The sequence below is a fragment of the Microplitis mediator genome, chromosome 2 (genome assembly GCF_029852145.1).
Source record: "Microplitis mediator isolate UGA2020A chromosome 2, iyMicMedi2.1, whole genome shotgun sequence".
NCBI lineage: Eukaryota > Metazoa > Arthropoda > Insecta > Hymenoptera > Braconidae > Microplitis > Microplitis mediator.
Genome location: NC_079970.1, coordinates 25721056 through 25748211, shown reverse-complemented (window position 1 = coordinate 25748211; position 27156 = coordinate 25721056). Strand labels below are relative to the sequence as shown.

At 33.6% G+C, this 27156-nt stretch overlaps 1 protein-coding gene and 1 long non-coding RNA gene across 10 annotated transcripts; one reads left to right on the top strand and one right to left on the bottom strand.

Annotated features, from left to right (window-relative positions):
* Positions 1 to 4509: 4509 nt before the first annotated feature.
* On the bottom strand, positions 4510 to 6561 carry LOC130663821 (uncharacterized). The gene is made up of 3 exons (XR_008989255.1): positions 6345 to 6561; positions 5150 to 5335; positions 4510 to 5039 (listed from the first exon to the last, which is right to left on the bottom strand). It is a non-coding gene; the product is annotated as an uncharacterized LOC130663821 (long non-coding RNA).
* On the top strand, positions 5642 to 26752 carry LOC130663818 (muscle calcium channel subunit alpha-1). 9 transcript variants are annotated; one of them, XM_057463291.1, is made up of 36 exons: positions 5643 to 6114; positions 7085 to 7280; positions 8956 to 9549; positions 9630 to 9875; positions 9962 to 10221; positions 10342 to 10538; positions 10922 to 11025; positions 11131 to 11297; positions 11386 to 11491; positions 11568 to 11787; positions 11870 to 12021; positions 12084 to 12201; positions 12424 to 12637; positions 12729 to 12990; positions 13049 to 13167; positions 13246 to 13499; positions 13588 to 13754; positions 13835 to 13922; positions 14374 to 14481; positions 17134 to 17186; positions 17279 to 17425; positions 17996 to 18197; positions 18378 to 18647; positions 18716 to 18799; positions 19512 to 19559; positions 20315 to 20606; positions 21043 to 21194; positions 21280 to 21504; positions 21599 to 21803; positions 21966 to 22201; positions 22276 to 22493; positions 22650 to 22796; positions 23812 to 24074; positions 24383 to 24706; positions 25143 to 25270; positions 25771 to 26752. In XM_057463291.1, the coding sequence occupies exons 3-36, from the start codon at positions 9218 to 9220 to the stop codon at positions 26128 to 26130; spliced, it is 6468 nt and encodes a 2155-aa protein (XP_057319274.1). In that variant the 5' UTR covers positions 5643 to 6114; positions 7085 to 7280; positions 8956 to 9217; the 3' UTR covers positions 26131 to 26752. The 9 variants fall into 9 exon arrangements, with proteins under 9 accessions (XP_057319280.1, XP_057319274.1, XP_057319273.1 ...); XM_057463290.1 differs by having other exon boundaries at positions 6822 to 7280; XM_057463289.1 differs by lacking the exon at positions 14374 to 14481 and adding an exon at positions 16273 to 16380 and having other exon boundaries at positions 5643 to 6212; positions 6822 to 7280.
* The last annotated feature ends 404 nt before the right edge of the window (positions 26753 to 27156 follow it).

The window sequence follows — 27156 nt, the reverse complement described above, 5'->3', positions numbered from 1 at the left end:
TACATATATAGATTTTTAAACTTATATGGATAATTTAAAAATTAAGGAAGTCGAGTTTCAAATTGCAACTTTACTCTGTTTTATGTCCCCGTAGTTTTGGAGTACGTGCATGTGTGTATGGATGCATGAATACATATATGTATATATGTATGTATATATGTATGAATATGTATAAGTGTAAAGGGAGAGCCGTGGCTTTTTGGTCGATGATGGCAGATGGCGAGTGCAGCTGGTAAAATTGAGCGACGACCACGCCGACTACTCAATGATACGATGGCCCAGCAACACAAGGGGAACCCATGGTATGCCATGAGAAAATGAACAAAGATAAAATATTTATGGAATAAAAAAACGGATACAGTAAAAAAATAAGTTGATTATTATATGATCTAAGTATAGAATTTTCCTTTTCCTTTGACTACTTAACGCCCACCTTGATATTTCACCTCCGCGGTTTATCATACGTGGGTGTGATGAATGGATAATTTAATAGCGTATGATGTTGGATCGATTAGATGAAACTTTCACGGATCAGACAGAGATACAAGTAACAAAAGAACTTTAAGATTATATGGTGTTGGTGTGTAGTGATGTTTTCGTTTGATGGTTTCCTCGCTTCCGTCCAACTTGTCTTTTATGTTACATGGTTATACTTTTTGTTGTTGTTGCTGGCTCTTTGTTTTATTATTTCAGTTGCTGACGTTGTCTCTAGGTCTCGGTGTCGGTGTCTCGGGTGTGTACGAGGTTCGTTGTATAGAAGAGCGTTAAGTAAAAGCAAAGAAACAAAACATTATCCAAAAAGAGGATCATGATGTATACGAGTAACAGGATACTAAAGGGAGCTCTTGGCGGAAACACGCTCGTCGTTGTCGTCATGGTAAGCGAATATTGCTGAATGCTCTCTATGCCAGCCAATGCGTACAGATATACAGACAAAAAGTAGTCAAAGTAAGAGTTAAAAAGGAAAATAATATTTTAAAAAATGTGTGTATTCACAGGAAAGCCACGTCCGTCGATACAAAGGAAGTACAGAGGAATGGATTCAAGGGCAATGTAAATGTGAAGCAATGCTCACTTACTGTTACGGGTTTAGCATCAGTATTAAACATTATATTTCTTTTATACTTTTGTTTAGCAGCGTTACTTTATAATTTAAAGTTAAACTGTTTTGCAGCAGTGTGTGGATGCTGGGTATAAAAGAATAACGTGAGAAGCTGATCAAGTATAGATGTGGCTGTGTGGTGTAGGAGCATTGGGAGGTTTCTGATGTTGATGAGGCCTCGAGAGAGCTCTTGTATTATGAATAGTAGTCCAAGAAGAGAAGAGCTGTGCTGGCACGACGGAAAAAGGCCGGAGGCGAGAGAAAAAAAGGGGCCTGGTGTAGAGTCTCCGAGTGGCTTATACTTCTTATTCCTCTTTTCTTTATTTTGTTCTCTTCAGCTGGTTTTGGAGCAGACCAGCAGACGTGAACACAACACACATAACAACTTCAACACCATCGAGCACATTGCATGGTGGTGTAGCCAACCAACCCATAGTCTTGTCTGCTCTGCTGCTGCTGCTGCTGTTATGTGTATATGTTGTGTTGCTACCAGTTCTGGCGGCGAGTCAGGGCGCTGTTGCCAAGCGGAAGTTGTATACAGATGGTGAATAAATGGCAGGGCCATTTTTCCAAAGAATCATTCGGTTTCTATTACGGTTTTTTTATTCATATGCGTACAAATATGTACACATACACACATATGTGACTATATACATCTACATACATGTTACGCCCTTTCCTGGCCACCGTGACCGCTTTATTCCATCAGCAAAAGCTAGTTAAACTTTTATTTCAATAAACCTAAAGAGAGACACCAAGACATGGTTTAGTTTTTTCTGATGATAAACTTATATGAGACATGTTTTGTTATATCACATAGAAAAGTTCAATTTAGCAGTACATATATATGTATATATATATATAATATATATATAAAGTAAAAAGTAAAGGGGGAACGATCGAGTCAACGGGACAAGTGATTCCCACGCTTCGTGGCCCCTCGATCTTTACGATTGTATTACCTTGATTTAGTTTCTTGCATTTGCGAGAGTTAGCAACCAACGCGGATGTGTATACTGCAAAAAAAAATATAATCTTTAGCATAGATTGCTAAATAATATTTCATTTAAAAAAGGTTATTGTATATCAAAATACGGGTATCGCTACGTGAGTTTGCAGCCGGATTATATTATCCATGAGTTGAGAGTTGAGAGAGTAGTTGATTGTGTACATGAAGAGAAAGAAAGCATCAGATCAGCAAAATAAGGGGCTTGGTCTGTACTCCATGTACTTTTGATGCTATAAAACTGAACCTTCTATTCCATCCACTCTTTCGGAGACTAATTGGCGCTAGGATAATATCCTAGCACTTTGAAGAGAGCGAAAGAGAAAGACTTGGCTGGCTAGAAATAGTCCACAAGAGCAACCAGGACAGAACACTGGTTGGTGGTATTGGTGACCTCACGCGAGAGAAACGCGGTGTTGCCATATCTCCATCGTGGCGTCAATGTTTTTATATATATTATATACATCAGCCTTCTCTTAAAGCTGATGTTGCGATATCAGTATATCCTTTTAAGCTAGTATAGCTCATACGTGAATCCATTTGTTGATCAATCATGTTTATTTAATGACTAATTTTAATTCTTCCTCTCCATCATTTTTATTTTTTATTTTTTTAGGAATAATAAAAAATTTATTGACGTAGCTGCGATACGTCAGTCCTCAAATCACCAGTTTGTGTATTAAAAATTAAAGATTGGTTTTTTTTTACACAAAAATACTTTGTTGTTGACGAATGCTTTCAATGATGTCGATAATAGCTCTGGTCATTAGGAAGAAATAAAAACATTATATGATCAATTAATTGATTGGGCTATCGACGACCAGCCAATAAGCAGAAGACAAAAGACATAAAAGTTATAAATTAATAATTGTTAAATTTTTACCGTTATATTTAATGTCATTTTTTTTATCATTATTTGAATGTATTTTTGATTTTTAAAAGCTTACTTTGATTGTCTTTATATTTACAGGTCAAGTTTCAGTTGATAATTTACAGACTTCAATATTACTGTAGGTCATTCTACGTCACATATATTTTTTATTCTTCTTTATTATTTATTTTTGTTTTTTTTTTCTACACAGAAGGCGAGCAGCAGTTTGCTGGTCAGAGGACACGATCACTTGGTGGCAGCACCAGCCAGACTGATAAATTTATGATAAAATGTATACAATGTATTGAGTAATGTAATGATACTTACTACGGTTCAGTAATTATGTAGTAATATTTTGTTTGTTGTTAATTACGAGATATGCGATTATTTGTGTTGGGTAAAATTTTTTTTGTCCATCACGAGAGACGTCATGATAATTTTGTATTTTAATTGCAGACATGATTATTTAATATTTGTTTGATAATTACTTACGTAAATAATAAATTTTTTAAAGCTGGTAATCTCCATTTAATTGTCTTGATAAATAAATCCTGGGATAAGTAATCAATGGTAAATTTATTTATGATCCTTATTGCACTTAACAAAGAGTAAAAGGTCAAACATTTTTTCCTTGTGTATTTTTATTTTATAATAACATTTTTATTATTTACACTCGCGATAAATATTACGCAGTAGGTTATTATTAGATAAATGTATTTATAAATTTGAGATATTTATTTTTAATTGTATTTATTTAATAATTTTTAACAGAGGCATGGCTTTGCAAACGGTGGACATGCGCGGGAATAACCGACTATACCGGCGCCAACGGTTATTTTTTCAGTTTGATGAATTTTCAATTGCAGTGGCTGCTAAGAGCCAATCATATTTTATTATTCTACGTTGTGACAGTAGTGGGCCAATGAGAGTTGAGGATCCATGAGAAATACGAGCGGGAAATATCTGATGGATTCTGGTTGATTAAAATTTGTTGTCAGTTGAAGATTGATCAAAATCGTTGGCGGGTTTATTTGAATATTTAATAAGTGTGGATGTAGCAAACATCAGATGAATTTTAAATTATTTACTCTATTTATTTATAATTTTAAATTTGTATGATGTCTGCTACAATTACATTCATAATATTTAATATTTTCGAGTGATATGGTGTTGGAAATTTTTTCAAATTGAGAAATAGGGAAAAATGGGTCAGTTTAGATAAATTATAAGGAAATGTCTATTAATACGATTATCGGATAATTAATTATTTTTTATTAATCCGACAATCGTGTCAATATTTTTTTTTTTATTCGTACGATTTTAAATTAATTAAAAAATATTAATTCATTTTTTTATTTTTTTTATTGTTTTTAAACTAGTCGTATGAGTAGACTATTCTAATAATTTGTATACGATAATTTAAATAAATATAAATTGTCGTATAAATAATTATTTTTTATTCATCCGAATGTCGTCTGATTATCGACAGCCAAATTATTAATTCAAATTGTAGAAAATGTCCCCCTCATTTAAAAATAATTTAAAAATTTAATTATTTGTATAAATATTTAAAATTATGACTCAGGAAAAAATTAATTAATGCTGGAAAATATGAGCCGGTTTAAAAAAATTTGAAAAGGTAAAGGAAAGTTTTGATAATTATGTGTCCTGGAGTTTTTGATAATCAAAAAACAAATTTATAAAAGTAAAAGTCTTCATTAAATGAAATTTTCTATAAATTTTACCGAGAAAATGTGATTTTATCTACGAAGGGATAGAATCCATTGTGAAAAAATATTGGTCGATTCAAATGAAACATGATGTTTAAATCCCATTGCATGCCTACTGTGAGAAAATTTATCTGTGAAAAATTTTACTAACAGTTTAATCGTTTAATCTTACGCCCTTTTGAAAAAATGTCATTTCATGTGAAAAACTATTATTTTTCCATTCAAAACTTTTGTTTGTCCGTAATGTTGAATACGGCCTTTAATTCTCGGAGATTTAAAGAGACAATTGACATCTTAATAAAATAAAGACGTAATTTTGATGAGGAGTCGCTGAAAAAAAATTTAAATATATTTAAATTAATTTTCCCATGATCATAACAAAAGACTTTTCCCTTTTAATCTGACCCTTGTGCAGAAAGTTAATGCCGATGACTAATCACCTCGAGTCTCTCCTTCAATTTTCTTGACAATACAAAAAGTAAGTACTGAAAAAAATTTATTTCTTCCAAAGATTTAACCCGAACTTACAAGTTCTATCTTACGATTTAAATTTGAGTCAATTTAAACAGCAACCAAAAATACTTTACTTCAATCTTTGTCGCTCCTATTGACCAGCAACAAATTATCTAAAAAAATTTATTTTATTAATTGCTGATACTAGATCATAGTCGGCAATTTATCACTTCTTACCGGTAGTTAACAAACTATCAAAAGCACAAAAGCTCAGGGGTAAAAAATATTAAATTTAAATTTCGCATGCGCACTGTCCCGGTTACTCCCACAGATATACTTTTTATTTACAGCTTTCAGCAATAGTTTATATTTTAAATATCATTAAAGCCACGAAATTTAATTTGAATAAAGGCGCAGTGTTGCTAGAAAAAATGTGTAGAGCTTTTTACAAGACGATCGAGGAATCGGAGTATTTTTTTTTTTTTTCTTCAGCGCAGAGTCCGTGAATTAAGTGAAAATGGATGACTTGGTTCAGACAGGCGTCGCGACGCCAGGCGTCGCTTATATCGTCCTGTAGTTGGTTCGTTCAGATGTTAAAAAGTGACCCGTGTGTAAGACCGTGGTCCGCGAGGGTAAAGACAGCAGTGAGGGTGGCACGTAATAATAAAAATACATATAATAACAGCAATAAAAATAATTAAATAAATCAAAATTACCGCGTTAAATTTATAATTTAAAAATCTAAATAAGTTAAGTTTAAATAAACCTCCCAAGTACAAGATGTAAAAATGTAAAATGTTAAAAAATGTAATTTTTACGTTTATTTGTTAATTTTACTAAGTTATAAAATCAATTGATATTTTCCATCGCCATTCAAACATAAATAAATTCAAGAGAAAATAATAAAAACGTTGAGCTTACGATTATTATTAAAGCTACGTTGTGTTAACCGGTGGGTGTTTTGTATTTTTTTATCATACGTGGATTATTTTTTAGTGGTCATTTTTATAAGTGATGAGGGTGAATTTAACACGATGATAGATAAAAAAAGTAAATTACCAGCAATTGGTTAAGTGTAGTCTAGTCCATTATAATAAAATAAATAATAATAATAAAAAAAAATCAGGATCTGCGTGCCAACGAACCCGCATGCCACAAATTCATTTATATATATTATTATACCTTCATCATATTTTTTTTTATCTCTTGACTCATGCAAAACTCCAATATTTAAATATAAATATTTTAGTGTCATACGAATAACAAAATTAAATATTACGTAGTTCATTTTACCCAATTAATTTTAATTTAATAACTTTTTAAATAATTATCGTGTTATTTGATTTATAAGCCGAAAAAAAAAATATTTCCGAGGCTATTCCACGCACTTGTGTAGTCAGCCGAGGCGATCGACTGAATCCGGATGTTCTATTTTTAATTGAACAAGTGAATCAACGCTTAGCTCGTACCTACGTGTCTATGGATCTTCACCAGGACAAGTCGATTGTTTTAATAAAAAAAAAAAAATTTACTTGTCCTGAGCACTATTACTATTAAACCCTATTCACTTTTAAAACCCATATGTAGTACATTCAATATATGTTTTTTTATATTGAATGTACATCATATTTAATATATTTTTATATATTTCTATGTCAGCCCCGCCCCTCAATAATCAGTCCACGTGTAACATTCTATTGACGATACTTGTATTATAATTCTCTCTCATCTCATTCGCGGCTGGAAGATGAAGGAAAACTAACAACAATAATAATAATAAAGAAAAACACAACAACATAAAAAAGTATTACGACAGAAGAGAAAAGACAAGTCATACATTTGTACATACATTTATAATAATAATAATATACATAAAAAGATAGAGCAAGTGTATGTGTATATATCACCCTCTCGTATTCTAGTCGTATTGTAGTACGTGGGACACGCGACCCTCGTCGAGTCAAGACGACACAAGAATAATCAGCGCGTGTATGTGTGAGTGGTGGATGCAACACTCAACTAGGACACAAGTGTAAATATGACGCGTGGATTCTATTATCAGTTTACCTGATACTTGAGGATCCTTGTTCATCCTCACGTTCGGAACCAGAGAATGTGGTGAGTCTTTGCTGCAATTGTAAAAAATACTCATTTGCATTAACATTTAATTTAAATTTCAAATTTATTTCCAGCGGTTGTTTTTAATCGACAGTTTAATTTACCCCTCAAACATGATCGTGATTAAAAAAAAAAAAAAATTTTTAATGTCACAGATAAAATCTTTGCTGTTACCGTAATTTCTCAAATATCGTATGGCAGTAGGTCACTACTCTCTCCCTCGTTTCAACTCGACCCGAGCAAGTAGAGACGCGTAAAAATAAATCCAAGCTATAGCTATATAATTTTTAGTTGAGCTCTTCATCTCTCGTTCGACTTGGTTTATGTATTAACACCCGTGTGAGATAAGAACAAATTAAAAGCTCACAAATTACGGTATCTATGATTATTTATTTCAGCCGCTAGAAAAAAAAGGTAATAATTTTTTTATGAAAAGTTGTTTTATGAATTAAAAAAATAAATAAACAGCGAATGTGACATACTTTAGTAGATACATATATTATATAGATAAAAGAGACTACTCTCAAACGAGGTTAAATCGTTCAACCCCTATTGAGTTCTTTAAATAAACACTGTAGGTATAAGGGATGATAAAAAAATTGCACATCATAGACAAGAGAGCAAAGAGAGTGTACATGGAGATGATGATAGAAGGGTGTACGAGAATTTATACGTTGCTGGGTGTATTCACCTGTGGGCGCGATCGACCAACCGGATATAATTGAACTTTTCACTGAATAACTATAACTATATAACTAAATAACTATATAATAGTTTATTAGTATTGGTATTTAGTATGCTCGTTGTGTCAATCAAAACACTATGCAGTAAACATAGTTCCTGTAAAACAACATCAGGTTTATCAATACTCTTTTATATACAGAAAAAAAAAAAAATTCTTTACACCAAAAATTTTTACCCGCCCCGAGAAATTTTTACCCGCCGCAGGAATTGTAAATAAAAATTTTCTGGGGGCGATAAAAATTTTAGTTTTCATTTCATAGTGTAAAATATTTCTTGCACAAAGAAATCCTTTTTTCTGTGTACTTATACTCAAAACTATTCCACCAGCATTGGAGCCATTCCAAGATCCAACCTGTCGATCACTCTATTACCTCACGCTCTAAATTTTCATGGTCTTTATAAGAAAGGAAGCACGAGCTTTATATAGTAAAGTTTTTAAAAAATGTATATCTATATCTGTAGAACGAAAAGGAAAAATTCGTACAAGGTCACTCGAACGGAGTGCAACAGGTTGAAGAAAAGTCTGGTGTATTATGTGTGCGATTAACGCATCCGATCAGTATCTTGTTAACTTATTATTGTGGGTTGTAGGTACAAGTAAAAAGAGCGTAAAATTACAATGATGAAAAACGAAAAATTCAATCCCGGGCCAGAGGCGTCGTGTGAGGCTTCGCTACACTAGTATTTCCAAGTCACTAAATATAGCAAACGTGATTCGTTAAGTAAAGCTTGCCCGTGTCTCTCTTTTGAACGGCTATACTACTTTACTTTGCTTCACTTGGGTATATTTCCAATCCTAACTAGTGCGTAGAGTAGTAAACATGTTTTCAAAATTTCGTCGTTTAAAAAAAACTCATGTGAAAATAGTAAACTAATTTTAAAAATTTAAATGACTATTGATGATTAATAATAGTAAGCGTTGATATTGTAGCCCTGGAAAGAAGCTAGTGGTGAAAATCTCGCCGTAGCATGCCAAGGAGCGGTCAGAGGAACGTGACTGTGATCCCGCGTCGGTCGCAACAGCAGTCAGTCAAGCCGAGTTGTGTTGATACGTTGAACAAAAAACGTGGGAGAAGGAAAAGACGTTTTTACGACGACGACGATACGAATAAAGAACGTAACAACGACCGTAGTGACGGTTGGCGGACGGTGGCGGTGGCGGCGGTCGTTGGTGATCTTGACACGAGCAACCGATGAGCACAGGCGATGGCGTCGCATCCTCGGGTCCCGGCGTTGACAGCGGGGCCCGTGCCACCTCGCTCGGCTACCCGACGACACAACCGAGTGGTACGCCGAGTGTCACCGCGGCACAAGACACAATGGGCTCGGCAAAGGCGGTAGCACCAGCTGGAGGTACCCCTGCAGGAGCTGGGGGACCTGGTGGTGCCTCCACGACTCCAGCTCCACCTAAAAGACCTCCCCGACGAGGTGGAAAACCGCCACCAGATCGACCTGTACGAGCGCTGCTGTGTTTGTCTCTAAAAAACCCTGTCCGGAAGTTGTGTATCACAATCATCGAATGGAAGTATCCTTTTTTAAATCGAGTACTGATGCAGGTAAAAAAAAAACTATTTTTTAAAATTCGAACCTTAACTAATTTTGTAGACCTTTTGAATGGCTTATCCTGTTGACAATTTTTGCCAATTGCGTGGCATTGGCTGTTTACACGCCTTATCCATGCGGTGATTCAAACATAACGAATATATATTTAGAAAAAATAGAATATGTATTTCTTGTTATTTTCACCGCTGAATGCATTATGAAAATAATCGCTTACGGTTTCGTCGCACATCAGGGCGCTTACCTCCGTAATGGATGGAACATGTTAGATTTTACAATTGTTGTAATTGGGTAAGTCAAATATTTTAGTAATACACTTTAGAGTTTTATCTTTATTATATTTTTCTAATTATCATTATTATTATGGTTATTATTAGAATGATCAGCACGGTGTTGCAATCCCTCATGAAAGAGGGTTTTGACGTAAAGGCCTTGAGGGCTTTTAGAGTCTTGCGACCGCTTCGGCTGGTTTCCGGAGTCCCAAGTCTTCAAGTAGTTCTCAATTCTATTCTGAGGGCTATGGTGCCGTTGCTACACATCGCACTGCTGGTACTTTTTGTTATCATCATCTACGCTATTATCGGACTCGAGCTTTTCTCGGGGAAAATGCACAAAACATGTAGAAGTAATATAACAGGTAATGCTATCTTATGTCACACAAAGTTATAGACTGCCGATGTTTATCTCATCACAATTGTTCGGCGACGAAGGAAAAAATATGATAAAAAATTATCTGTATATTGTTGTCATACTCTAGATGAAATGATGGAAGATCCGCATCCGTGTGGAGAAAATGGCTTTCAATGTAGTTCTATAGGCGAAGAATATTTCTGTAGTCGTCAATATTGGGAAGGCCCGAACCATGGCATCACAAACTTTGACAATTTTGGTCTGGCAATGTTGACTGTCTTCCAGTGTATCACTCTTGAAGGATGGACCGATGTTTTATACGATGTAAATATATACTGTAAAAAATTAGGAGTGATTATGGATTTTAATTCATTACGAATTTACTCCATCACTCGGAGTTACGAAGTTTTAAAAAAAATCACTCCGCATACGGAGTAAATAGGGAGTTTTTTTTCAGCTGAGTAATTTCGGAGTGATCTGGATTTTATTTAAATCCGCATTCATTCGTATTCAGAGTTTGAATATTGAACTAAACTTTTTTTAGAAGTTAATTTCACTCCGAAGGGATTAAATAAATAAACAGTCATCCACTCCGGATTTACTCCGCTAATTTTTTGCAGCTCATACATATTGAGAAAAAAAAATTAAAATATAAAGAAATTTAAATGAAATTCAATATGATAGTTGATAAAATATTTACTTCGTAGATAGAAGATGCTATGGGGAGCACGTGGCAATGGTTGTATTTTGTTTCCATGGTTATTCTTGGAGCTTTTTTTGTAATGAACCTAATTCTCGGAGTGTTATCTGGGTTAGTATATTTATATCTTTTCTAGTTTATTAGTAACACTACAACTTACTCCCCTAATTATTCTGTTGATTTATTTGTCTTTTTATTTAATTTTCCTACGGTCAGAGAGTTTTCTAAAGAAAGAGAGAAAGCTAAATCACGTGGAGATTTTCAAAAGCTACGAGAGAAACAGCAAATTGAGGATGACCTTCGGGGATATTTGGATTGGATAACTCAAGCAGAAGATATTGAACCAGAAGCTGATGAAATGCCACCATCGCAGGATGGCAAACGTACAATAAACTCAATTATAATTTTGCACTTTATTTATATACAATATAAGGCCAATAAAAATAACTATTGATTAAATAATTTATACAGAAAAACAGCAAAACGAAATGGAGAGTACCGACAGACTCGAGGGTGACGAGGAAGGAGCCGTTCAGCAGGAATCAGTATGGAAACGAAAACGACGAGACTTTGATAGGTATAATTTGATTATAATATGATAAGTATTTAATATATCGTGTTATATTTCATAAGTTAACGTGATATATTTAAAGAGTGAACAGGCGCATGAGAAGAGCCTGCCGCAAAGCCGTTAAATCTCAAGTCTTTTACTGGTTAATCATCGTATTGGTATTTTTAAACACCGGTGTATTGGCTACCGAGCATTACAATCAACCAGACTGGCTTGATCAATTTCAAGAGTACACAAATATGTTTTTTATTGGGCTCTTCAGCATGGAAATGATGCTGAAAATGTACAGCTTGGGATTTCAAGTAACCTCTTTATAATATAAATAATAATAAAATAAATAATTAAATTAATTTTATCAAATAAACATAAATGACATAATTACAGGGTTACTTTGTCTCGCTTTTCAATCGTTTTGATTGCTTTGTCGTTGTGGGTTCCATAAGTGAAATGGTTCTTACACGCACGGAAGTTATGCCACCCTTGGGAGTTTCGGTGCTTCGTTGTGTGCGGCTTCTAAGAGTATTCAAAGTAACCAAGTGGGTATTGATGAATAATTATTTTTTAATTATATAATTAATATTTAACATTTATTATTTAGGTACTGGAGATCTTTATCAAATCTCGTGGCTTCCTTGTTAAATTCAATCCAGTCAATTGCTTCCCTGTTGCTTCTGCTCTTCCTTTTCATCGTTATATTTGCTCTTCTAGGCATGCAGGTACTGTAGTAATTAAGTTTATTTAATTATTAACCGATTAATCAAGAGTATATATGAATATGAGGGAGGGGGTGGGGTACAAAAAAAAATACCAAGTTTTCGGGGACGGGAAAATTTTCATTTTTTGCGGGCAAAATGTGGTACCTCCTAAAAAATTTCTGGAAATTGGTACCCCATTTTGCTCTCCCCTATATTTATTGGTTAAATATTTAAAATTTTTAGGTTTTTGGAGGAAAATTTAACTATGATGATCTACAGGATAAACCTCGTAGTAATTTTGATACCTTTTGGCAAAGTTTACTCACAGTTTTTCAAATATTAACGGGTGAAGATTGGAATGCCGTTATGTACGTGGGTATACGTGCATATGGCGGGGTCGCAAGCCATGGAATTCTTGCCTGTGTTTATTTTATTATTCTATTTATTTGCGGAAATTGTATCCTTTTAAAAAAATACAATAATTACTCATCAGTGATATTTAAATTTATTTAAATTGTATTCTTCTTAATAATTAATTTAAAAAATAGACATTCTACTGAACGTCTTCTTGGCCATTGCCGTGGATAATCTTGCGGACGCAGAGTCACTCACTGCAATTGAAAAAGAAGCTGAACAAGAAGCGGAAAAAAATAAATCACGAAGTGGTTCTTTGGCACACGATGAATTAATTTGTGAAGACGACGGCGGTGACTTAACTGGCGGAGAAGAGGAAGAAGGTGCGGGAACTGATTTAGAACAAGATCCCAATGAAACGATGGATGATTATGAAGCTGCATTAGATACTGAAGGGTAAGAATTATTTAGTTTGTTTACTTAATAAGATGATTAATGAGAAATTATCCACTAGATCTAAAGACGGCGACGACAGTGACCGTCGTGGAAAAGTCCGGATAAATATTGAGTCGGATGATGAGAATTTCGAACATGGTGAAGAGGAAGAAGAGGACGATCATACTGAAATGGATGGTAATTTATAAAATATAATTAATTTAAAAAATTTAAATGCTTCAATGGTTTGTTTTAATTGACATTTTTTAAAACGAGATGGAGGAATGGGAGGAGACGAGGTATCAGCTAGACCACGCAGAATGTCAGAATACAAAACGAATACTGAGAAGCCACCGATACCCGAAGGTTCATCATTTTTTTTGTTTTCACAAAAGAGTAGATTCCGAATATTTTGCCACTGGGTTTGCAATCACAGTTGGTTCGGCAACCTCATACTTATGTGCATTTTGATATCGTCTGGAATGCTTGCGGCTGAAGATCCTCTTAACGCAACTTCAGATCTCAATACGGTATAAATTATCACACCACTAATTAATATAATAATTACCATCCAATCACAAACTATCAAAGTACTTATGAAAAAAAAATCTCCAACAGATTTTAAATTACTTTGACTACTTCTTCACATCAGTATTCACCATCGAAATATGTCTGAAGATGATAACCTACGGATTTGTATTGCACGATGGGGCATTCTGTCGCTCAGCTTTTAATCTTCTGGACCTTCTGGTAGTCTGCGTGTCTCTTATCTCAATGGTCTGGAGGTGAAAGATAATCTCACTGTCATAAATTTAAAAAAATTTCTCTGGAGACTATACTTATAAACAAATATATTATATTTTAGAAACGGTGCAATATCATTTATTAAAATTCTACGAGTGCTTCGTGTCCTGAGGCCGCTGCGTGCGATAAATCGAGCCAAAGGCCTTAAGGTATTTAACTTTTTCTCTGCACCTATAACTATTTTTTTTATACTCAACAGCATTTAACTCCAAACCATCAGTTACATCTTTTTTCTTTATTTACCTCATTTGCCAAAAGTCGCAGCAATAAAAATTTATTCTCTATTCAAATTATTATCTGCAAATGTACATTCCCACAGGAAAAATAGTCAATGTGACATTTGATGAAACTGATGAGTTAATAATTTATTATCCTATTAATTTATAATTAATAAGATAATAGGATACAGAGCTAAGTTTTTAAGTAACTTAAATAATAAATATATATAAGTCGATAAATTAATTAGTCGGGTTAGTTGGGTACTCGGGTGGGAGATGGGAGAAGTTTCTTCTGAATTTTTAAGTATTCGTGGATTTTTTTAATAACCAAAACTAATTAAAGACTTAAAATCAAATGATATATCTTGATGTTGAAACCCAGCACGTAGTACAGTGCGTCATCGTAGCTGTAAAGACTATCGGGAACATTGTCCTAGTCACCAGCCTCTTGCAGTTCGTCTTTGCCGTTATTGGCGTGCAACTCTTCAAGGTAGGCTGCTGACGTCGAAAAAACATAATAATCAATTGGATCATCCATCTGCAAATGATCCAACGTTTATTTCATCTAATAATTAGAGTGGTTTTCTCTTTATATATTTTTTTGTGGTGACCCCCTTGACCCTAAAGACTCACAATTAATTAGTTAACTTCCCTTTGTATCTATAATCGTTTTAAATTTTATCGTGTTCATTTTATTTTTCATTAATTACAACTTAACTTTTTACACTTATAATTATTATTTAAATATTCACAATGTCTATTTTTAGCTATTACTCACTTTAGTTACTTTTTAAATACTATCACTAGAGTAAATACACTAATCGTAAATCACTGTGACATAATAATTATTATTATTGGTGATTCAAATGTCTTATATATTTGTTTAATTTTTTTTTTAAATTTATACAAGGGAATGCGAGGTAACCCATGTTCTTTCCGACCAATGCACCTTTCGGTTCCCGAAAACAATATTATAGTCAAGTATTTGTTAGATCAACTGTAAAAATAAATTATATGTTTCATTTATATACATTTATATATTAGACTGTATAAAAAAAATCGACTTTTTTTTTTTTTCAAAAGTTTTATGGAAAATATTGCTTGAGATGATGAAAAAAATCTGATAGTTCCGCCGAAAAAGTTAAATAACTTTTGAAAAATTGAATCTATCGAAAAATAGTAAGAGACCTTTTTTGTAGAGCGTTAAATTTTCAATAAAAATCTCTATTGATTTTTTCGATACACTGATTCCCTGATGAGTGATAAAATTTCAAATTTAAAAAAAATTTCCCGCTATTTGAATGAGGGATCGGAAATTGCGAAGCGGTTGTAAATATTAATATTAAGAGCGCAAATTCCAACAGTATTTTTTTTCGTCATCTCAAACAATATTTTCCATGATTTTTGAAGAATAAAAATAGTCGATTTCTGTGGCAGTCAAATATGTACACATTTTTAAAATTTATTGTTGAATGTTTAAATATAATTGTCGCGGTACATTTTGTTATCTCGACCCCGTATCCCTTATTGACTGTTTTGTTTGAATATATTTTTTTTGGTGGATTGACAGACATGCAACCCAGTAAACTGTTTTCCTTTAACTCGTGACAATAGTTTATTTATATTTAATATCGAGTAAGCATGCTTATTTTTTTTTTTTTTTTTTTATATAAATTTATTCATTGCAGTGGTGTGTCGCTATATTAACACGACATTTATAATTAAAAGTTAATAATTAATAAAATACAAATGATATTTACGTGCTAAACGAAATTCAATTGATGCAGCAAAATTATAATCGTTATTTTTATTATTTTTTATTTAAATAACTTTAAAATTGTTGGCTTCGCGTAGCCGACAGGTGCATTGCCGAGAGGGATATTCGTTATACGGGGATTTTATTATTTTAAATAATTAATGCTATCAACGAGCCTTCGGACTGCTCTTAAACCCAACAAATAAAAGAGTGGGAAGTGAATTTTTTACCTGTACCTCAAAACAATAAACCCCTCAGCCAAACCCTTAGCCCTCACCTGCCCTACCCAACTAACTCGCAATTTTTATAATAAAAAAAAAAAAATAATAATAATAATAAAATAAAAGAATCCAAGGACTCCCGGATTAATGCTAATATCTTTTTTTTTTGTTTCACTCTGCCTCGTATCGTCCTGCGTTGAATCTGATCCCGCTGCTCGCTCGCGTCCTGCTCGTACCTGACCTCAACTTAATAAAAAAATTAATTAATTACATTTAATTTTATTTAAAAATAATACGTCAATAGTACGTTGTAAAATGTGTGATTGTTGCCATTAAAACAATTGGTAACATCATGTTGGTCACCTATCTCCTACAATTCATGTTCGCTGTTATTGGAGTACAGCTATTTAAGGTAAAAAATCCTTGAGCACGACAAAAGACACTTCCACGCTTCCGCAATTACTTTTTTTACGCACGCTCTATAAGCACGATGAATAAGTAAAGTAAAGTAAATAAAATGCCATACAAATATTAATCAGTGCAGAAAAACAAAATTAATTACACCTCTAGCATTTGATGTAGAATTTTTTTTTTTAGTTAACAATTTTTTTATTTCCGCCACACATAAATTTTTTTTTCTTACTATTGTTATTATTATAAATGTATTATAAATTACCTTTGATGTCCGCAGATATGCATGCGTTAATCCAAGAAAATAAAACCAGCGAGTCGTCGAGAAAAAGGGGCAAGTTCTCCGTTTGTTCGCGGCACCCTCTTATCTCATCGAATAATTAATCATTTACATTATCATTTACACGATTGTTTATAAATAAATTCAAATTTCGCGGTTAAATCATACTGTCATGTGCATTTACAATTTAATTATTAATGAAACATAAAAAATATTGAATCAACTCCAAGTTACTTCGAATGCTTTATCAATGAATTTCGTTTGCACGCGACTTTTTATTTTATTTTTTTTGTTATTTTATTTAATTGAAATAATTTATTAGAAAAGCACGCGCGCACTCGACATTTTAATTACGACGCTTTGCAACTTTGTTGACACTATTTATGAATATTTTTGAAAACTGTATTATTGTAATTAATATTTATGTAATTAACAATTATTACAGTAATTAATATTGTTTCTTATTTTATTTAGGGTAAATTTTTTATGTGCAATGACGAATCAAAAATAACTGAAGCCGAGTGTCAGTGAGTTTATCGATTTGTATATTTATTTAATCAATAACGATATTTTTTTTTTTATGTAATTATTTTATTGGCTGAATATTTATAATTTTTAGAGGAACTTATTTAGTCTTTGATGATGGTAATATTAATCAACCGGTTATGAAAGAGAGAACATGGAAGAGGAATCGATTTCACTTTGATGATGTTGCCAAAGCAATGCTGACACTATTTACAGTTTCGACATTCGAGGGTTGGCCAAGGTATTATTCAAATAATTACATGCCTGGAAATAGTAAATTGTGTGACAAGGGATGAAACATAACGATTTCAGACCAGGGTGAAGTTGGCTGACATTACCCGCAGTCTGAAATCCTGTTTCATTCTGATTACCTGCATTGGAACTTCAGTTTCAGTGTCAGCAGTCAGTCAGAAACAAGTTAATTTTCGACCAATGGTCTTATTAACTATTAAATTGTCATTTGCACTTTATAATTAAGCAGAAACAGTCAGAACTGTCATTGACGTAAATAAAATTAATGGTCTGAAATTATCATTAAAAAAATGACAAGTATCAGAGTTTAAATTGCGGAAGCCTTCAGTCAGCGGGCAAAAACTTTTTTTTGTTTGTTCCAAGGGTCGAAACGAGTTTGTTTCTGCCCGCTGACGAAGACATTCACAATTTACGCGTTTGCTGATATTAATTCGCGGCATTGGACTGAAATTGTCTTGTTTCCACTGGCTGTAGAGACACTGAATCTTTAAATTTTGATGCTGGTATCATGAAAAAACTATTTGATAATTAACTAATTATTTTAAAAATAAATTTAAAGCCTTTTATACGTATCTATTGACTCAAATCGTGAAAACTACGGACCAATTCATAATTACCGACCGATTGTAGCAGCTTATTACATTATTTATATTATCATAATTGCATTCTTCATGGTAAACATATTCGTCGGTTTCGTTATTGTTACATTTCAAAATGAAGGTGAACAAGAGTACAAAAATTGCGAGCTTGATAAAAATCAAGTATGTAAAAATATTTTACTTTTACTCCCTGGTAAAAATATCTCCGGGTACTCCGAGAAATACTCGACTTGGCAAAAATGTCTTCCCAGATTACAAATCAATCAAGTGCCCGGTTTTAATTTTTACCAGGACTGAAAAAAAAACCTCACAGTTAATTAATATGATAATTAATTTTTTTAGCGTAATTGCATCGAATTTGCTCTCAAAGCAAAACCCGTACGACGTTACATACCGAAACACCGGATACAATACAAAGTCTGGTGGTTTGTTACGTCACAACCTTTTGAATATACTATTTTTACTTTAATTATTATAAATACAATAACGTTAGCGATGAAATTTTATAATCAACCGGATCCTTATACTCATGCCCTTGACGTTTTGAATATGATATTTACTGCCGTTTTCGCACTTGAATTTGTTTTCAAGCTTGCAGCATTTCGTTTTAAGGTAATTCACTCATTATCATTAAAAAAAAAAAAGAAAATTACTCATAATTTACTAATTATTTATTTCAGAATTATTTTGGTGATGCGTGGAATGTTTTTGACTTCATTATTGTACTGGGAAGTTTTATTGATATAGTTTACTCCGAAGTCAATGTGAGTACAACAAAATTACCAATTATCACGTTAATTGTCTCATGTTAAATACACTGTAAAAAGAGCGGTGTTAAAAATAGACTCATTTTAACTTAACTCCGCCCGGTGTTAAAATAAAATTACACCGGTGTAGGAGGAGTAATACACCGGTGTTAAAAATACCGGTGTTAAAGCGGGGTAACCGGTGTAAAAGCAGGATAAATTGCGTCCGCTTGGAGTATTAACTTTAAAGATTATAAAAGACAAAAAATGTCAGTTCTTTATGAAAATTAATAAAAAATATCATTCATTAACAAGTATAGTGATCGAGTAAGTAAAAATATTCACAAAATAAAATATTTTAACACCGGTAAATAATATCTACACCGGCGGCGGCGTTATTTTAACACCGGTCTAGAATATTTACACCGATGGCGGCGTTATTTTAACACCGGTACAAAATATTTACACCGGTGGCGGCGTTATTTTAACACCGCTTCCGGGGGTAAATTTAACACCGATAATTTTAACACCTACACCGTTTGGACTTACCCCGGTGATTTTTTGCAGTGTATTTATACTTTATTAGAATTAGTAGAAATTTTAATAATTTTTATCACCATAAAATATTTTTTTTTACTAGTACCTTTAAAAGGTATCACGTACTCTCTGTTACTGTAATTATTTTATTTAATTATAAATGTATATGGCACATATTTGTTTTTATTTCTAGGCACGACTGCATGTCAAGGCGGGAGGTTCTCTCCCCAACGTTAAAACTGTATGTACGCGTGGGTGCACATGAGTGATGTGTTGTATGCAAGTGTGTATGTTTATGTGAGGTTTGTGTGCGCGTGCGTATGTGTATGTCTGCCGTGTCTGTGTGGGTGTGATCATCCCCGAGCTGGCTGTCATGCACGAAATGTCATAGTATAAATTTTATTTTCATTTTCTTTAATATCATTATTTTTATTTAAATTTTTTTCCTCATCTACATGTTATACATACAAATTTTTATTTAACGTAACATAAAAATTGTGGATGCAGGAATGCTATAGTTATCTTTCCTCCATTAGCATTTATCTAGGATTCGTGCTCAAAAGTCCCATGTGTCGAGAGTAAGAATAGTATTTCATTTTAATAATAATTGGCGAATAAATAATACCTGAGATGAAAAAATTTCATTTCATGAGTGACAAAAAAAAAAAAATAAACAAATAAATGAGGGAAAAAAAAATTATTGGTTGGATAAAAACATCAACGGACTTTTCTGCTTGAATCTAAATGTAGTTATTGGCATTTGCGTGTTGAATAGAATCCCTACCATAGAAATAAATAGATATAATCAACTGACAATGTAGAAATGATCTAACTACCCTGCCACCACCCCAGCAGACAATCTCCCCAATATATCTCGGAGACAATAATAATAATAATAAAACGATTGTGATAAACAGCGTGTAAAAGTTGTTAATTAATTGTTGAAATACCACTGATAAGATCTAGGCATTAACAGTTAAATTATCCATGTTTCAGCCTGGTTCAAATATCATATCGATAAACTTCTTCCGGCTCTTCCGTGTGATGCGACTTGTAAAACTTCTGAGTCGTGGCGAAGGTATCCGTACACTCTTGTGGACATTCATTAAATCCTTCCAAGCGTTGCCTTACGTCGCACTTCTCATAGTTATGTTATTCTTCATCTATGCTGTGATAGGAATGCAAGTCTTTGGAAAAATCGCCCTTGACAACGACACAACTATTTACCGGAACAATAATTTCCAAACGTTTCCTCAGGCTGTGTTGATTTTATTTCGATCAGCAACTGGTGTGTATTTTAAATATTATATTTTATTTATTTATTTATTTAGAAAATTTAGGGATGTGCGAGTCCCTGATTCAAAGAAACGATTTAAAACGATCAGAAGTGATTCAATTTTACTACTAATCAGGGACAGTTTGAATTTACGAATTACTCGAAGCCTTACGATTAATTTGATTTTTTTTTTAAATTGAAATTTTAGTCAGAGGTAAATAGAGCTCAGGTACAAGTCTACGAAAAATATATTTTTAGTTACACTAAAAAGCTGAGCTCTTCTTTAAATAAAAATAAAAAATTTTAAAGCTGATCAGAATTTTGTCAATTTGAATCGCGGACAAATCACTTGAAAACTTTCGGATAAATCGAGAATTCAATTTATACTCAATTCGATTCGATTCGAACACGATTTGCACACCCCTAATAAAATTATTTATTTCAAAAGGTGAATCATGGCAAAATATAATGCTCGATTGTTCAAATCGTCCTGGAGAAGTTAAATGTGACCCGAAAAGTGACGAACGAAATTCAAACGGATGCGGAAATGACATAGCGTTCCCGTATTTTATATCTTTTTATGTACTCTGTTCATTTTTAGTAAGTAATTCCTATTAATATTATTTTTTTTACTTTAAATTAACTACGGATTCAAAATTAATTACATTAATTTGTAATAAATTAGATTATCAATTTATTCGTCGCTGTTATCATGGATAACTTCGATTATTTAACCCGAGATTGGTCTATTTTGGGTCCCCATCATTTGGACGAATTTATTCGCCTTTGGTCTGAATATGACCCAGATGCAAAAGGCCGCATTAAACATCTTGATGTAGTAACATTGTTGAGGAAAATATCACCCCCACTGGGTTTCGGAAAGTTATGTCCTCATCGTGTTGCTTGCAAGGTACATAAATTTAATTTTGTTTAATTTAAAATACTGAAAAGCTCATTAACTAGACAAGAATCTTAAATTTATTTGTTCTTGCTGCGTTGTATAGAGGCTGGTGTCGATGAATATGCCGTTAAATAGCGACGGGACGGTTCTATTTAATGCGACACTATTTGCTGTGGTGAGAACGTCATTGAGAATTAAAACAGAAGGTAATATTGATGAAGCAAATGCGTCGCTTCGAGCGGTTATTAAAAAAATATGGAAGCGAACGAATCCCAAGCTGCTGGATCAAGTCGTGCCACCGCCGGGGGGTAAGAAAAAAAATTTTATGCTTTTCGGAAATCGAAAAAAAAATGAACATTTATTAATTAGTAATAAAATCAACGTGGAATTAAAAAATTATCTGTGCAAGCAGATAAAATTTAATGAGTTAAACTCATTATAATGTAATATTATGTGTTATTGATTTTTAGTTGACGATGAAGTGACGGTGGGTAAATTCTACGCGACCTTTCTTATACAAGACTATTTCCGTCGGTTTAAAAAACGTAAAGAACAAGAAATGAAAGAGGGTGACAAGGATTGTCATAATACGGCGACACTTCAAGCGGGTTTAAGAACTTTACATGAAGCTGGCCCGGAATTGAAACGTGCAATCTCGGGTAATCTTGAAGAATTACTTGACGATAATCCAGAACCAACACACAGAGTAATTTCATTTCTTATTTTTTAAACAGTCGGGGAAAATAATTAAAATTATCTAACAAATAGTTTTTTTTACAGAGAAATCACTCATTATTTGGCAGCGTTTGGTCGAGTATGCGAAGGGGTCATCACAGTTTCCGCGCGAAATCATTAAAAACAAATTCAAATAACGCTCCAAAAATTTCCCCATCAAACTCAATCGATTTTTTGCCGTACGCTTCACTTCAGCGAGCCGGTGGAGCGGATGGCAATCAAATCACGGCAAGGTCGCACCAGGTTGTGCCAAACGTCGCTGGGTACGCATTAAATATCAATAAATAATATCACAAAAAAAGTCCAGCTTTAAATTTTTCCCTCATTTATCACTCAAAAAAAATCTCGAAATAAATAATAGTTGGAGCGCGAAGTTTAAAAAAATTACGATAATTAATGAAGGTGTATTTTTGTAACAGAGTAATCGGTGATTCTGCCAACACTCAAACAGCCCCAGAGCCAAGAATAGTTGGATTCGAAGAGAACATACCAATGAGGCCTCTCGCGATGTTTTCAAACACCGGAATGCAGCCGGCTAACTTTCAAAATCCCTACAAAGTCTTGGAGTAAGTGAACCACTAAAAATAAATAATTATCGATGTCAATATTTTCCTCGATGCTCCAACGCATTTACAAGTTGATAGTTAATCGATGTATTGATCGCTCGTTTTTTTTTCTATATATAAATAATTAAAAAAAAAAAATAATTATGATAAAGAAAAAAATCGCGAGTTGAGTCTAGTGCATGTCGTATGCTTTGTCCAAATATATTTTATTAAATGTTATAAAAAAAGTATATATATACAAATGTATACTTAAAAATTTATGAATCCTAATTGTAAAACCATTGTCGCGAGTAGTTAATTACAGGGTAGCCGTTAAATTAACGCAACTAGTGAATGAACGGTTGTATTTTTCAATATTTAAATAAAGTAGGCAGCAAAATCAAATTTGAATTCTCCAAGTAGTCAATCAATCAGCAGCAAAGTATTTTCTTCTGAAATTGTGATTAAAATCAAAATGCTGAAGGTAAAAATGGAATAATGTTCATTTACTGGTCGTGTTAATTCACTGGACTGATTGCCCTACTTATTATCATACTTTGAATTTATTGTTTTTGTAATTTATATCGTTGTTCCAAGCTTCTTTTTTACTGTCATACGTTTCAGTGGTCCAGGTAGCGGTAACTACCTTCGTCCGAGTAACGAATATGGTAAGATTACGTTGAGTGCTTAGTAGTTGAAACTGCTTGCTTGCTTACTGCCCGCATGAGCGATTTAAATAAAATGACAAGTCATTGCTGTACCTCCATTGTCATAAAATAAATAAAAATTGTTTTTTTTTTTTTAATAAACAGAAGCTTGTGTATTCCGCGAGCGCGTGAGTGTTCAGACCCTGAACTGAAGCATGTCCGCATGCTTGACATGGTACCTAGACTAAGAAGATTAAAAAAATAATGAAATAAAATAACTACTTACTAACTAAGCCTCTGACTCTTGACTGCACTGCCTAATATCTTAACATAACTAAAGTATTTTCCCCCGTGTGCGTTTTACTTTTTTTTGCCGCCTACGTGTGCAGTCTCGAGGACGGAATCGAGCAACAGCTGACACCACCGACACCGCCTCCACGAAGGAATCTTCCTAGCAGTGGAGCAGCCATCACCTTTGCAGCATCTACTGAAACCAAGGGTGATTCTAGCGCCAGTACCACCAGCCAAACAATCTCACCAAGTCCAAGTCCCAGTCCGAGTTTCGGCTCCTCTTCAAACGACGGTGCTCGTTATTACGCCTACGCGTCTCGAGGATGCTGCGTAGACATTATCGGCTGGAGTCATCAGCACGGTACGCCATCATCTCCACTTATAATACAAAATGAAACGTCTAAACACTTAAGTAATAAATCATGACCATGAACATCAACATGAACATGAGCAAAGTCTTTTATTTTTAAACTCTCCACTATTGAATCCTCTGTAGAACAAAAATATACACAAACACACACGGCCCGCGGCTACAACTTTATCTATACTTCCTGTAGGTATTGGATGTTAATTTAAAACAAAACAAATATATATATTTATATATACATAAGTAAACTTTGCTCACAAGTAAAAAAATACCACGTGCTTTGTCTGTGCTTACCTGGACAGTGTTGGACGACACGTCGCTCGAGGAGGACTCTGCCGGTGGCTCCAGAAGATCCATGAGAAAAAAGTCAATGAAGAGGTCCAAGTGTGTGGACGTACCAGAGGAAGGGGATCCAGGTCTCACGAGGACCTCGTCGTCTACGAAACGGAAAGACACTCCAGGAAACAATGACATTGCAGAGAGCAATGAGAACAATCAGCTATCAGTTGACCGGAAGAAGAGTATTGCCAATGGGTTGAAACTTGCGACCCAGGCGATGGCTCTGACAGGACCCTGGCGTGTTTGCGAGTCCTGTTTAACTCATCGGGCTTCATTCCACGGCAGAGGTGATGGAATAACCTCCGGTGTATATAGTTATGATTTTACGACGGGCTCCGATACCCGATGGGACATAAATTTCATTTAATCAGCAGCTCAAATTATAATTTTGATAGTCGGAAAAAAATTGATATAGATGTAAATAATTCATGATGCACGTTTGCTATTGGCTTTAATTGACGCTGACAATACTAACTCGAGCTTTGCCGCACGCGTTTTTATTTCCTTTTATTTTATTTTGTTTATTAATTTTTTTTTTGTTGGTTTTTATTTAGTTTTATTTTAGTACTGGTAAGTGTACTCATTTCCGGTCGGTTTAACGAGTGAAAAGCTAAAGCTTCGAGCTGTGTTGATAATAAAATGAATATAATTATAATATAGAGAGGCAAAAATAATAATTATTAATTATCTGATAGATTTATTTTTGTTTTTAAACGTAAACAGTTACATGGAATAATGAAAGCAACGGTGGCGTTGGATCTGAACGTCTGTCGCACAGTTTACCTGGCAGTCCCGCTGATCGTAAGCCCAATTTCGAAGTGATCGGTAGCGCTGAAAGTCTCGTTGGTCGAGTAAGTAATTTAATAATAAACTAATAGTACATTGTGTGACAAGGGATGAAACAAAACGATTTCAGACCAGGGTGAAGTTGGCTGACATCATCCGCAGTATGAAATCCTGTTTCATTCTGATTCCCTGCATTGGAACTTCAGTTTCAGTGTCAGCAGTCAATCAGAAATAAGTTAATTTTCAACCAATGGTGTCATCAACTATTAAATTGTCATTTGCAACTATTGAAAAAATGATAAGTATCAGAGTTTAAATTGCGGAAGCCTTCAGTCAGTGGGCAGAAATTTTATTTGTTTGTTTCCAAGGGTCGAAACGAGTTTGTTTCTGCCCGCTGACGAAGACATTCACAATTTACGCGGTTGCTGATGTTAATTCGCGACATGGGACTGAAATTATCTTGTTACGACTGGCGTAGAGACACTGAAGCTTCAAGTTTCGATCCTGGTATCATGAAAAAAAAATCAAACAAAATAAAATAAAATAAAATAATTAAAAATTTAAGGTACTTGCCGAACAAGGTCTAGGTAAATATTGCGATCCGGATTTCGTGAGGTACACGTCACGAGAAATGCAAGAGGCGCTTGACATGACAAGTGAAGAAATGGATCGCGCTGCTCACCAGCTTCTGTTACAAGAACGTCGCGGTCAGCCTTTGACTTTCCAGCTTCAGCAGAGTATGGATCAACACTGGAACCCACGGTCACCGGGACCACGGGAAATAGTGTACGAACAATTACGGGAACAAATGCCGTCTTTAGAAGGGCCACAGCCACAACCACAAATCCAAACTTTACAATTACAACAGCAGCAACAGCAGCAGCAGCAGCAACAGCAATACAATCGCGGACAACCACCGTCTTAGCGAAAGTGGTACAGCCATAAGACTGCTGCAGCTCGAAATATCGGCAACGAAAAATTTACTCTCAAATTATTAATATTATAGTTATGATAATAATTATTATTATTATTGTTAACTTATTGTATAAAGACTATATATTACGGACGAAAAAATTAAACAAGATAAGACAAGGATTTAATCCAATATATTCGCGAATGTTACACGTCATTTAATAATAAGTAATCAATTTTAAATTTTAATTAATAAACAATACCACGTAAAAGATAACAACCATCGCGGCTATTTATATCCATTTGATAAAAATTAATCTCTCTCATTGTTAATAATTACGACTTTAACTCTTAACTTTTAAACCGTCTTCAAAAAAAAACTACAAATGATAATTAAATGTCAACATTCATTACAAGTATACTTATATACAGTATAAATATTTATAAGAATTGTTTACACTAGTCTTTTCACTACTGTAATAATCCGTCATCATTAACTTCTACAACTGTCCATTACTATTACATAAAAAAAAAAAAAAAAAGTTAAAAAAAAACTTACAATGAGGAATGCAATTTGAAAGAATGTTTAAAAAAAATAATAGCGAATGAAAGTAAGTAAGAAAGGTAGAAAGAGAGAAAGAAAGATATTAAGTCGGATATAATTATAACAAGTGCCTAAGTAATCTTATATAGTAAACTTATTTCGGACCAGACCAAGACCTTTATCAATCCCAGCAAAGTGTATTTACTTTGATAAATGTCATTCGATTGTACGCAAACGCACAGATTATCGGTTAATAAAATAAATATTAAATACTACGATTTTTAAAAAATATATTTAAATTAAAGAGCCGAATTATTTATTGCGCATTCGAGATAATTGTCAGAGAATTCAAATAAGTAGATAGGGATTTTAACTAAACAATATCTTAATTATACACTCGATTTTAATGTAATCGCTTTTCGACATCCTTATTAAATTTTATTACCATCCCGTGTGAAAATAATTCGTTGCAAAAATATTCACAAAAATTTCATA

Excerpts from the sequence above, each read along its gene's own strand:
- LOC130663818 (XM_057463291.1), top strand. The coding sequence starts at position 9,218 with ATGAGCACAGGCGATGGCGTCGCATCCTCGGGTCCCGGCGTTGACAGC. Across the intron at positions 10,539-10,921 it reads GGACCGATGTTTTATACGAT|ATAGAAGATGCTATGGGGAG; the intron begins GTAAATATATAC and ends TTTACTTCGTAG. Across the intron at positions 24,707-25,142 it reads GGCTTCATTCCACGGCAGAG|TTACATGGAATAATGAAAGC; the intron begins GTGATGGAATAA and ends AAACGTAAACAG.